General features: G+C 44.6%; 1 protein-coding gene across 1 annotated transcript in view; it reads right to left on the bottom strand.

The window, feature by feature from the left end:
- HSPA12A (heat shock protein family A (Hsp70) member 12A) overlaps window positions 1–13,515 on the bottom strand; it is a 53,083-nt gene extending 39,568 nt beyond the window's left edge. The window contains exons 1-2 of the mRNA XM_066190857.1: window positions 13,427–13,515; window positions 1,383–1,535 (exon numbers count right to left, since the gene is read on the bottom strand). Of these exons, the coding sequence (XP_066046954.1) occupies window positions 1,383–1,398 (16 nt within the window). The 5' untranslated portion in view covers window positions 1,399–1,535; window positions 13,427–13,515. The remainder of the gene's footprint in view (window positions 1–1,382; window positions 1,536–13,426) is intronic.
- Between the last annotated feature and the right edge of the window lie 428 nt (window positions 13,516–13,943).

The following is a 13,943-nucleotide window of genomic DNA, read 5'->3' as shown; positions in this document are numbered from 1 at the left end:
AGGAGCAGAGAGCAATTGGAGAAAGCAGGAAGAGTAAGCTGCAACTTGTCCATCCTGAGCCTTTATTCTGAAACTTTCCCAATACTGTCTCTGTTTTTATCCTTCACTACACTCTGCACTGGAACATCTTGCAGCTGTTAATACTACTGCAGGACAGAATCCAGCTGGGAAAAAGGAAAGCATTATTAACAAGTCATCAAAGAAATATTTCTACCCAGCACACAATACCAAAACTTCATTTAAAGGCACAGACCAAAGGAGTGACAAACACTGCAATGAACTGTTTTTTTTTTCATTCTTTTATATTTTCATCGTTGATGATAGAAAAGGAAATGGCTTCAAACAATTAAGCACTGATGGCTTGGATGGATTTATATATAATCTGTACTCTTATGAAAATGCAATAGTTTATCAAAATAGAATGTAGAAAAGATACCACACACCCTGTCCATGCTCATACCCCTCTGCTCCAAAATTTTAACCCTGAGCACTTACTGAATTCTCTAGCGCAGAATACAAGCTATAATTAGATGTAAAGCAGGATGATGTAATAGGCCTCTGAACCCTAATAATTAAATAACAAGTAATACATTTCAATGTATTTTTATCACCTACTGGGATGCATCACACATACACACGTTCATAGCATGTAACTCCTAGACATGACTGACAATTCAGATGATACTGGAGCTACTCTCCAAGATGTTAGAGTTACCATTAGAAGAATGGTAACCAAATATGTGTGGTTTCCCAGGGAAGATGCAAAAACCCTGCAGCGGGCAAGTATGAGATAATTTGTCTGCAGGAAAAAATAAAATCTTCCTCCAAATCCTCCAATACTGCTCTTGTAACTTCATTTATTTCTTGAAGCTATTACATGCATGTTCAGCCTGATTTTCAGAAGCATTTGCAGAAGCACAGTATTTGCATTTTCTACACAAGTTCTCCAGGAATATATTAAGTTACTGCTCTTGCAGTGAAGTACAAAAAGTCACAGGCCAAATGTGACAAGCACAGAATCTGCTCGGTTCATTAAGATATCTTTGGAGCAGATGCTGCTATCAGCCTCCTTTATGCAATTTTTGCCTCCTAATTTTTGCCCCAGCAACATGCTACTTATTTTAGAATTGAAGAACAGTATTACAACAGAGAGAAAAATAAAGAAAATTGCTCATAAAATATATTCCTTGCACCCTGCTGTCATTCCTAGCTGGACCTAAACCAGTACTTCCTGAGCACACCAAGACGTTCCAAGACTGACTCAGCAACACCTTTGGAAACCAGCACTTTACCCACACTCTGGATGATTTGAAGCACAAAACGTAGACATCAAACCCTGTGTTTTCAGCAAATTTCATTTTGCCACTAATCCTTTTGGTTACCTGTTTCGGCACTCATGTTTCAGAGATGTGCTGGAGCAGGTCCAGAGAGGCCACAGGGATGATCAGGGGGCTGGAGCACCTCTGCTGTGGAGACAGGCTGGGAGAGAAGCCCCCAGGGAGACCTCAGAGCACCTCCCAGTACCTAAAGGGGGCCTAGAAAAGAGTCAGAGAGGGACATTTTAATGACAGGACAAAAGGGTAAGGGCTTTAAAATGAAAAAGGGCAGATTTCCATTAGACATCAGGATGAAATTCTTTACTCTGGCAGTGGAGATGCACTGGCACTGGCACAGGTTGTGCAGAGAAGCTGTGGCTGCCCCATCCCTGCAAGAGCTCAAGGCCAGGTTGGACAGGGCTTGGAGCAACCTGGGATAGTGGAAGGTGTCCCTGCCCATGGCAGGGGGTTGAAGCAAGATGATCTTTAAGGTCCTTTCCAACCCCTCCCAAACTGTTCTGTGTTTCTAAGATGCATTTTCCAACCTGTCTTCAGTTATCAGCCTTGAAAAGTTATTTATATCTCTGTGTGCAACTCAGAAAATCCTGTGTGACAGGGCACACATTTTTGTATCTCAGAGAGCAGTGAATAAATATCCAGAGCAATATTCACATCCATCCAATGAAACCACTAACTTGGGTGGTGTCCTGCCAAGAATTGATTCAAGTTAATTTATAAAAAAGACCCTTCCAAACCCATAACCATCCTGCAACCCACTCATGGCTCCTCCTGCAAATACCCAGCTAAATAAAATAATTCTACAACGCATCCTGGTTCTAATGCCAAAACTTCTTAACAGGCAGTGAAGTGACTGCTAAAAGCAAGTGAAATTAGGATATTTGTAACGTTATACTATCAACCCCATCTGAACTGCAAGGTGTTAAAATGTATTTGTCCATGTGGGAGCTTTCATATTTTGTTGAGTTAGTATTTCCTTGGTGGAAAAAAATGTGCATGTGTAACAATTTTTACAGCTGTGTTCTGAAGAGCAGTAAATGCATGGATATTCCAGAATATTTAAAAATCCCTTATCTCTAAAGGACTGTGATTGGTTGATCTGACAGAAACAAAAGCATCTGTTCCAAGCCAGAGAATGGGAAAAGGGTTGCAAGGATCCTGATTTGCAATCACAAAATTGAAAAAATGATGCCTAGGCTGTCCTGGAGAGGATCAGGGTATTTGGAACAGTTTTTAAAAGCAGAATGACTTAGAATGACTTATTATGGCTTCTGCAACAAAAAACCATAATCAAGTAATGTTCTACATAGCTCAAGTTCCAGGTTTATCTCCGTGTTTACTGAGGATCTTTATCTCTGTCAAACTACATGCTATGACAAAAACACAGCTAAACAGTATGCATTAAATAAACATCCAAATTCTTGCCAATTTACACATCAAATTAAATGGAAGAATCTGATTCAGAATCCAAATTAAATAAGTCCTCAAACAAGGATTTAAAATAACATTTTTCTAAATATGATGTAAATTTCTTGAATAAAAATTCTTATATTTACTTTTGATATGAATATTAACCTGGAATATAGCTTGGGTAATTACAGTCAATGTGCATAGACTAAATTTGAACACATTAGGATTTCTGACTTTAGTCCTAACCTAAGCAATTCCCAAAGAACACCTTGTGCATTTTTAAGATGATCAGAAGCTGAAGGGAAAACAGAGAAAGCTCCCATTTTCAGACTTTGGAGTTTTATTTCACAATTCAAAGTGCCCTCATTTGCACATTCCCAAACAATTACAGAATTGGTGAAATGATGAGATCAGAAGATATTGTATTAATAATGAAATCATGCCCATTATCACATTAGCTCCAATTGCTGGTTTAGCAGATTTAATTTAAATTATTCCTTCTTTTCATCTAAACAGATGCAAGAGTTTATTTTCTGTGGTTTCCTGCAGTGCCTGATCTGTTCAGCTCTTTCCTTTTTTCTGTGAATGATCATCCACATTGTAGATTTTGACAAAATGCAATGATGGATTAACCTTTAAGTGTCAAAGAATGCAGACTAAATGCAAAGTCCAGAACATTTATAAAAACTTTGCTGACGCAGCGTGGATATTTCACTGATTGCGTGTTCAGCTGAATCTGATTTTCTGATAGATCTGGAAAGCAGGACCAAGCTCATTATTTAAATGGAAAGATCAGTTAATGGCAGTTGGAAGGCCATCACTCTGTTCTGAATATTTGAGAGCCCTTGCCACACATTCCTATTCAGGACTGGATAAATGAACTTTAGGGAACTATGAAAAAAGCCAGACGTGGACCAATACAGTCCCAGATGATGAGTTTCAAGCCAGCAGCTTAAAGAAGGGTGACTGCTGGACCTCCCAGTCACAAGCCACTCAAACAAAAAAGTTCAGCACCCACACAAAATCTTCTCTTTCCCATTAAATACTTCATCTGTTTATAATTCAACTGCATAAGGCATCAGTAAAATTTTCTGCTTCACATATTATGGAACTCGTTCATTTCCCCAGCCAGAAAGAAGATGCCAGAGCAGTGGATTCTGTCTAACAGAAGGTTCCCTGCCACCCAAGTGCCAGAACCAATGGATAACCTAAAGTGGGCTTTGTCTCCAGTTAGAATTTATCAGGACAAGTAAACCAGGAACCTGGGATTCAGGGTGTAGGGCTTTGCAGCATAATGCCCAGAAATGCTGTCACACCAGGGAAGGCGGGACATTTCTGAACATGCCTCGTGCCACCAGTTCTATGAATGGAAAATAAACAACTTTTTAAAAAAGAAGGAATAAGGATTCATCAGAAATCATTTCAGGCATATTCTGCGCTACTTTAGAGTGAGGGCTACAAAAGCAAAGGTTTCACTAGAGAAGCTGCACTTTCCAAACCTTCTCAGACCTCACTCCCATGTGACTGGATCTCTCTCCTACAGCTGTTTCACAAACCAGAGAATAAGCTGAGAATAATCAGAGAAGCAAATAATCAGAGAATATCACTGTGACATCAGCTCCGTAAGAACACGCCAGAACACCACTGTGTATATTATATCCCAACCAACACAGGTCAATTTCTATTTCTATCCTGACAGAGTGGTCACAAACCCAACACGAACTCTTCCCACAATTTTCTGAAGCAACAACAGGATCAATATCATTCCCCATTTCAGATCATAGTTCCAGTATTTTAAATAAGTGCTTTCACAATAAAGACACCAGTGGGTCCCAGCACAGCCTTTTCCAGGCTCTCCCAAACTCCCAGCTGAGAATGGCTGCAGGACACTCCCCTGGCTGAAAAGGAAAGCTGCAATAACTCTTTTTGATTTGTATAATGCACACCCTCCGTTCCAAATGCCAAATCATCCCAGCACTCAGCTATTTGTAGGCTGATGAACCAGGTGCACAGGGGAACTTGGGATGCATTAGTCCTACTAAAAATGGCACTATTGCAGCTGAACTTCGTGACTCCAATAAATCCATGTTAACTGGATTCACCATGAACACGCTGAACATTTCACAAATCAAACACATGCACACATCTCAAGGCCATTTTTCTGGAATTTCCAGCCATACAGCTTGTGGTAGCTGCAGCTATGTAAATATACACAGCTCTGCTCTCAGTCAGGTTGCTGGTAATACCAAAACCTTAGCCAAATTCTTTATTTCCCATTCAGACACTCTATCTGGATTTAAAATTCAGGTAAAAAGAAGGGGGGGGGGGGGGGGGGAAGGAAAAAGAAGTATGTACTGAACCAAACGCAGGTATAGAGTATTCTTCCGGCAAGAAAAGAATGGAATAAACCCATTATTTTTCATTCAAAAGACTGTAACATTTTGAGCATCAAAATAATTTATGACACAAGCAAACCTTCCTAATGATGTTTGCACAAGAAAAGAAGGGTCTACCATACTGCTATTAGCTGGCAACTGCTGCAGTGATGATGAAAACCTTATTCAGCTTTTCCTGTTGCTGAGATTTTCCTCTGCATTAAGCACAAAATATCAGAGCTTCCAAATGTAACGTGACAACTTAGAGCATTTTACTGTAAATACAAAGATGGCCTTTTAAAACAATTACAGAAAAATAAAAAAAAAAAGAGATGGAGAGAAGCAAATGCAGAAAAAAATCCACTTAAAATATTCTTAGGCATAATAAAAAGATCCCGTATTTCATATCAGAAGTAAGAACCTTCTGTTTCTACTGAAACCAATGGCACCACTGTTATGACCATCAATGGAATTAGAGTTCTTTGTTTTAAAATGCCAGTAGGCATCCAGCTGGTTTGCTGAAGACTGCAATACACTTCTCTTCCATGAATACAGCCACAGCTAATCTCTGATACAAATCCAAGTTTCCTGATACCCTTTCCCAATATCTGGTCCCCCAAAGAACTGGAATTCATTGCACTGATACCAATTAGAGCACAAGGATTTCCTAAGTAAAAAAAAAAAAAAAAAAAAAAAAAAAAAGCCAAAAAAAACCCCACCCAAACTAACCCCTAGTTCCCAATACTTTGCATAAAATTCTAAAAATAAGACAAGTTTGTCATTACAACTTTGGCCTTTTCCATTTATTGCTTTTATATTGTCTCCCATCATGATTATGCTTCGACTTAGAGGAATTACATTTTTACTACGCTATGAGTGCTTTTAAGGTAATTTTAAGATTTTACCATTTTTGCTAAGCGTATCAAAAACCAACCCCAGCTTCATCCCATCACTCACTCTGTGGACAATATTCATTTTCCTGAGCCTCAGCAGCAAAGGGAGACCAGAAGACGCCACCAATTTTCTGTGAACTTAATTTGGGATGAAAGAAACACGCAAGAACTCGCAATAACCTCCTGAAAATGCCACATGGGTTATGTTCACTTCTCCTCTATTTGACAGGACATAGAGTAAACTACTTTACCTACATCTGGTCTGAACTCACTAATGCTTGGTAAGATGGACTGAAGCTGAGCAATCACACTTCCCTGCACGCTAGGTCTGCAATGCCCCAGCAGATCCTCACCAACAGCCAAGTCTGCCCCAAAGTCTCCTTCCACTCAAACCCTTTCACCATCTACTCCATAAGGTCTCAAATCCAGCTCAGACTTTTTCAGCTTCTGTGATCAGTCAGCTCCCTTTTCCCTCCCATTTGCTTCCCCATGCCCTGATGGGTTCCAGTGTGCTCAAAACCTCCTCGTGCCCCGGAGTTTGGGGTTCAAGGAACTCACCAGCAGTGCCCTGCAGTGATCTCCCTCTCTCCACATTCCAGCTCTTCCATAGCCATGCACTACTGCCAGGAGGGACAGCTCTGATCCTGGCTCACCTGTTGCAAAAGGCAGGCTACATGTTGTGATAAAGATGGATTAACAACAGATTTGGCAGCTCAGAGTGGTGAAAGACAATTTTTCGTGATCTTCCTAAATATTCCCCAACACACCTTCAGTGCACAGTAACTAATCTTCTCTTCCTTCAACAAGCTCTCCTTTGAACTTGCTTCCTTCACACCTCCTGGCACTATTTGCCCCTGAGCAAGCACTGTCTGCCTGTATCTCACACCTCCACCCTCGCTGCTTCCAGGAACACGTAAGGAACACAAAAGAAAACACAAGATGTACAGAACTTAGGTCCTGTAAAAAGACACCTTCCTGGAAAAGGCTTCCTGCTGCTTCTCCTTCATCATCACGTCTGTCCTCATCTGCCTCCTCTGCTTGGTTCACTGCAAGGTTGTCAGGAATGGCACTATTAAGATTATGCTCTAATTCCCAGGACCAAACTCATAAAAGAGAACATTTGTGATGTTAATCACTCTCTTTGAGAGAAACACCATTTCCCAGCTCAAACTGGACTGGATCACTGCTTTTTCTTTTTTAAAAACAAGATCAAAATATAACTGTAAAGTTATAAACCCCTGTTTTACTACAAGTTTCTATTTAAGAAACATCTCAAGATGCAATTGTATCCTGAAAAGAATGCAATCCTACCCTTCTCAATCAAGATATTCAAAGGAGTATTACTCAAAGAACAAGAAATCACTGTACAACTTTTCAGACTGTGCATCCAGCATACAGGAATAAGAACATTTTGGGGGGCATTTGTTTACCTAGAAGGCAAAAACGTTATTTAGTTTTCAAGCATTCCTAGATTCAAACAGTATCTCACAATGCATCAAGCTGGATGAATGTAGTGACACCTTTTTCTTAAAACATGAATTGGGAAAAAATTTGAATATGTTTGTCTTCATTTTGACAATCTTCTGGAAGGCTTAACATGATTCACACATTTATAGACTTGACAAGAGAAAACCAACCACTCTCATCAATTGATAGGAAAAAAAGAAAAAGGGATAAGCAGAGGGCAGGGTAAAAAGAAAAGCCAAACTAGAATAGCCATTATTTATAGCAGTCAGCGTGAGTGATGCTGTATATAAATCCCTTCATATTCTTCAAGCCTATTAAATCAAATTTTGCTCAAAGATGGAAAAAAACAAAAGAATAGTAACCATGACAAAACTGCAAAAACCGGTATCACATTTGACAAATCATTAGCAAATCATGAAACCATAGTCTATGGCTATTGATTAACTCCTGAGCGACATTTCATTGTTATATTAAAACCCAGATTTTTTCTTTTTATTTGATGGTCTTGTAAACACGGAGTAACCAGGCTTAAAGGAGAGCTTAAAGAAAAAAATAAGAAGAAATTACCTGATTAGTATCTGTAGATAACAAAATCACACGGTCACCAACCAAAATCCACTTCCAGAGGTTTTTATGCTAACATCCATCAGGGTTATGTTCAAGTGCCATGACAGTGCATCCACAGAGACCACAGTGACCAGCCAGAAAACCAACTGCAAATTTACACTGTCACGGTGACAAGCCCCTGGCACAACCCTCAAAGGAGTTCCTGTGGCTAAAATCATACCAGAAGCGTGGCTGAGTAAGCAAGAGAGCTCCTACAAAAGGTTGATTCTTGAATGCAGCACTTCCACAGTGACAATACTGAAAGCTTTCGTAAATGGCATGCCCTGCCGTTCTGATTACTGCCAGTGCTGCACTCAGGTATCCATGGAAACTTGAGAAATAGATGTTAAATTTGTTGGATCTGTTTGGCACCAGGGGATGGGACTAGTTGCCAGTCAGCCCAGTCTAACCACAGGTATTTCGATCTTTAATCATGGAGAAGGCATCAAGAGTCCTCAAATGATGATGAAAACCACCAAATGGTCACATTTCCCAAACAATGACAGAAGGAGGAGGGCAAGGATGCCCTGAAGAACTGTTATTTTAATGATATTATTATCTCATGAGAGAGAAAAAAATCCCAATCCCTGTAATGAGGAAAGACACACCCAAATATTCACTCTTCCAACCTCACAGGGAACAGGAAAAAAAAGAAAGCATGGATACAAATGCACAGAACCTGACAGGGACAGGTGGACATAGAGTGCTCAGGACTGTAAAACCCTTTGAGAGAAACCCTAGAGACCAGTCCTGGACAGCACTGAGAACAAGGGATGTGTCCCGAAACGGACAAACTGAAGTTGTGTTCCCAGATCATTCCCTCTGGGAGAAGGAAGTAGCGAAGGGAAAAAAATTTATCTCTGCTTCTTTCCCCAAGGAAACTAGTGCAGGTTGGGCAGGCTCCTGCAATAGGGACTGATTTTCTTCAGAGAGAAAATGTGGATTAACTCCCTCAGATGACATGGAATTACTATTATTGAACTGCATTCACATCCACACTTTTCTGGACTCCAACTGGTAATGATTACTAGAAATCTCCCTCAATATTCCTCAGAAACTGCATCTGCAGAGCACAGCCTGAGAGTGTTGAGTTAAAAGCTAAAAGTAAAATCCTCTCCAGGTCTGCCGTTCTTGCAAATTTAGGTGCCCGTGTGCCCAGACCCTGGAAATCTGCGCAAGAGAGCTCCCCATCTGGGCCAGGGAGCACCCAGTGACCCACAGGGCAGGGGAGAGCAGGGAGCCAGGGCTCACAAAGCCGCTCTGCTGCCCTTGACACACCCTCGTGCAGTCCTGAGTGAAGAACAAAGGCTTTCCAGGCTTTCTGGCCACCATATTCTGGGGAGTTTCATTTATTTATTTGCTTACTTCTCAGAACTGACTGCATTTTCCTCTTCATTTACATGAAAATGTTTTTCAAATCCCTCTGAGGCAGCCTTTGAAGGAATTTCCTGTTTTAATACTGATTACTGACACAGACCACCACTGCCATATTAATTTTAAAACACTGCAAAGTCACTGTTTTAATAGCAGTTATGGCAAAATTTTAAACTCACAGTTGTTTATTTTAAATGCATATCACTATGATTCTTAACAGCAAAGCACACGGGCCAGAGCTGACACATTTTGAGTAATGAGAGCTGTGGAATGTTCTTTCAATACCAAAAATGTGCCTGGTCACTGAGAAAAGGCAGATTGGATGCAATGACCCAGGAGCCAGGACACTTGTCACAGTGAGGAGGGTGAAGCCTGCAGACCTGTCACAGGCACTTCAGATCACCGAGGCTCAGCCCTGGCAGCAGCATCCCCTCAGTGCAACACCAACATCTGTGACCTTACAGCACCAAACAGCTGCACACTCTGCAGTGGAACATCTGCGGAGCAAGTGTACCACTTACAGCCATGGCTGATGGACTTCAGAGCTCATCCCTGAAAACAGACTCCAAGTCCTCCTGGCACCTCTCCACTGCAGAAATGCCACCCTGATGCAACCTGGAGCTTCACCCATCCTTGTTTCCAACCAGCCAGGCTGTTTAAGAGAAACGTGACAAGTGCCATACAGAAGCTGAGTAATTATATAAAAAGCCATCTATGGACAGACAAAAGATTTCACTAAAGCTGCAGAAGGAAAATATCAACAGCTAGTTCACTTAAGGGAAATTTTAAAAAGGAACAGATGCAAACTCCCCAAAAAGGTCATGCTGCTTCGTAGCAAATTAAGGTCATGACTGTTCTCCTTCTCCTAATTGAAAGTAGCATTGTTTGCGTGCATTGTTTTTATTCATTTCTCATTCTCCATTATCCTTTACTGGGAGCCAGCACAGCTTTTTTAAATACCCAAAAAACCCAATTTGCTTCTTCACAAGAACTACAGACTAAAACAGCCACAGGGAGAAGTTTCTAAAACCATAAATGGTGTGCTCTTTGAAGTCAAATACTTGTGAAATCCCATCTGACACATCGTCAAAAGGCAGAACCAATTCAGGTGCAGAAAACTGACACAATGGGATCTTTTAATATTACTGTTTTAAAGTAAAAAGTATATTCTTAAGGTTTTTTTTAAGCAAGGGATGGTTGCTTTGTGCATTTATAGACAGAACAGGTGAAATCATAGTAGAGGAGAGCAAAAAGGAATTAATCCCCTGGGAAAGCTTAGAAGAACAACTGGAAATTTTAAAATATTTGACCAGATCTGTAACTTTAAAATGGAAAAAAGAAAAGAAATCCAGACTTAATTGCAACAGCAGATATGATGTCCAGAAGGGGCCTAAAAAATTTCATCAGCATTGCCATGAAATGGGAGAAGTTGGCCATGGCAGGTCACATCAACTCATCCAACAAAAGAAGCATTTGGCAGAAAAGAGCACAAGATGAGACACCAGTCAAGTCCCATATAACCCCAACCACCAGTGACACAGTTAGAAAGCAAAACATATCCTAAACCCTGACATGTCCATGAAGGGATCAGGTCTTTTATAGCTGAGGCAGCATTCTGCCCTTGCTGCACAGACTTGGCCTCCCAGAGGTTGCTTTAACTTGAGCTGACATCCAAGGATGCAGCATCCTCCTCCAGCTCCTGGTGATGGTTGCATTTGACAGAAATCCTGGTCACTCCCTGCGGACCAGGATAAAGCCCCTTTACCCAGAAATGCATCAGCTGAAAATGCCTCTGGACAGAACAGACCTCTTGGGGCCTCTCTGCAGCTGACTGAAGCTTTGGGGAGACTTTGCAGGTACAGAGCAGGGCAGATCTGTCGAACACCAACTGCTGTCCCCATGGGAATGAACCAAACATTCAGACCGAAAGCTTACAGGGTGTCTGTCATAAAGGAGAACTTGTCAGCTCAACCAGCATTACCCAATTAAAAGGCAAAGGCTTTAAAAATGCCAAAAATCAGTATAATTAGAAGCTTTCCATGCGATAGCTCCTAGGCATGAACAATTTCACTAAGCAAGCTGCAGCTACCGCAGTGCTGTGCTAAGTGAAGCTATAAGGAAGATGGGCAGGCACTGCATACAGCATTCAGCTATTTTACAAACAGACATCTCTTTTATGCATTGTACTCTGCTGCAAGAAGTGGCTGCAGCTTCAATACTGTCAATATAACACACACTAAATCACAGTTTAACCCTGAAGCCTTTTTTTCCCCTGACAGCTTCAGCATTCCAGTGCATGGAAAGAACATAAAGATTCCTGGCATCACAAATCATTGCTTTACTACCTGGTCTTCTAACCAAATCCCTCCCGCACAGATTCTCCCTATGTCACAAGTTACTTCATTCCAGTATTGCACTGCACCAACCTTGCAACTTGGCAGAAAGCAAAACGTGATACCTATCATCAGATAGACAAATGAATCTGTCAGTCTATTCTTCCCTTTGTCAGCTGCATGCTAGAGGATTGTTACAGGTTACTTCAAACCAAACACACAATAGAGACTTCATTTAGGAAGCACTGAGAGAACATTTAGATGCAGGGAGGGGGAAGAACCCAGTGGAGCATCTTGAAGATTCAGCCAGTTTCTAAGTAGTATTTTCTGGTTTAGTTTGGGGGTTTTTAATGGACACTGTATTACTCTTTTATTCCACTTAAACTGAAATCGAGCTATGTCATTCAAAATGTTCCCTAAATCCTACTATAATCAAACTTAACCTTTTAAGTTTCCCCATACATTTCTGCCAGCAACGTTGGCTCAGCATTACAGTTTCCTCAAGCCTTTGCAGCACACAGTGAGCAAGAAGGCATGGAGAGATCGAACGCAACCAGGCTGAGTCTGCATTTCCCTTAGGGTTATTCACCCATATCATTTGTATCCTAGGAACCCTCCTCCCTCCCCCAGCTCCGTTCCCACACAAGGAGAGACCACCCCGTCCTGCAAAGGCTGCGCTGTTTTTATCAGGCACAGTGTAACCCCAAAGGGATCAAACCCACAGCATCCTTGTTTCAGGCAAAGCAAGATTCAGCTCAGCTCGAGTCACGTTTGCGGAATCGGAGACATGTGGCCCCCTTAACGTGATAAACCAGCTCCGGTGGGGGTTTCCCCCACCCCTACACCTCGCTGGGAGCTCCCCGGTCCCCGGGGCTGCGCCAGGATGCTCAGGCGGTCAGCCCACACACCGCTGTCTCTCCCACCCGGCTGCCAGGTCTTTCTTTTCCAGTGCATCAGGCTTCTCGCTATACAGGGGTGCTGCCTCTATGTCAGCAGCAGCCCCTGAGCTCCAGTCCCAGCCCTCGTCCCCCCGGCCGCTGCTGGGAAAGGGAGAGACCCGGACCCGCGGGGAGGACGGAGCCACAAAGGCCCGTCCGGCGGGGATGCCGCGCCCGCCGCAGCGCCCCGGCGCCGGCCAGGGCGGCCGCCCCGCCTCGCCCCCGCCCGGCCGTGCCGCCGCATTGTTTTGTCACCTGGGTCCCCCCGCGGTGCGGCACCGGCTCCCCGGGGACCGCATGTGATGGAGGAGCGGCGGCGCTGCCCGGCGGGCGGGGGTTCCGCGGGGAGCGCTCCGCACCGAGCCCCCCTCGCCTCCCGCCGGCCCTGCCCGCGGGGCATCCCCCGAGCCGGGACATCCCCCGAGCGGGGCATCCCCCGAGCCGGGGCATCCCCCGAGCGGGGCATCCCCCGAGCCGGGGCATCCCCCGAGCCGGGCATCCCCCGAGCCGGGGCACCGCGGGGCCGCCGGCCCTGCCCTGCCCTGCCCCGCCTGCGCGGCCGCAGCCGGGACATTGTCTGCCGCCTCCCGCCTCCCCCTGCTCCGGACGGGGCTCCCTCCGGCTCCAGATGGTTTCCCTCCACAAGCCGCGCCCGCCGCCGGCAGCGCTCCTGCATTGCGGCGGGGCCCCCCTCACCTGCGGCACCGCTCTCCGCCTCCGGCATGGCCCGCTCCCGCCGCGCTCGCCGGGGCACACGGGCCGGCGGCGGAGCTGCGCTGCCCACCCCGGGGGAGGCTCCGCCGCTGGCTGCAGTCCCCGCCCCGCTGCGCCTTCCTGCGGCCGGTGCGGAGCCCAGGGGAAGAGGCTGCGCGCCCGGGCCGGCGCTGACGGGCTGCCCGCGCCGGCTGCGGGGCTGCGCCGCCCCTCCCCGCCCGCTCCCGCAGCCGCACAAGGAAGGCACCGGCGGGGGGGCCGCCTGCCAGCGCCGGCCCGGCCCCAGATGCGGATTTCACGGCCACTGAAGCGGAAACCCCTCCGCGGTGACTGCCATAGAATGAGACCCCCTCTCTGTGGCCGGAGGTGACACCCCGGCTCGGCCCTGTGCGCAGGGAAAAGGGTGCTGGAGTCCCGCAGGGACGGAGCGTGAGAAGGCGGCGAAGGTAACCCCAGCCGTTCCGTGGGTTGTCGGGGGAGTGTAGGTACAGCTAGTCCG

Source organism: Chamaea fasciata, unplaced genomic scaffold, assembly GCF_029207755.1.
Source record: "Chamaea fasciata isolate MVZ Bird 193981 ecotype frontalis unplaced genomic scaffold, bChaFas1.0.hap1 SCAF_9, whole genome shotgun sequence".
NCBI lineage: Eukaryota > Metazoa > Chordata > Aves > Passeriformes > Sylviidae > Chamaea > Chamaea fasciata.
This window is presented reverse-complemented; position numbering and strand designations above follow the sequence as displayed.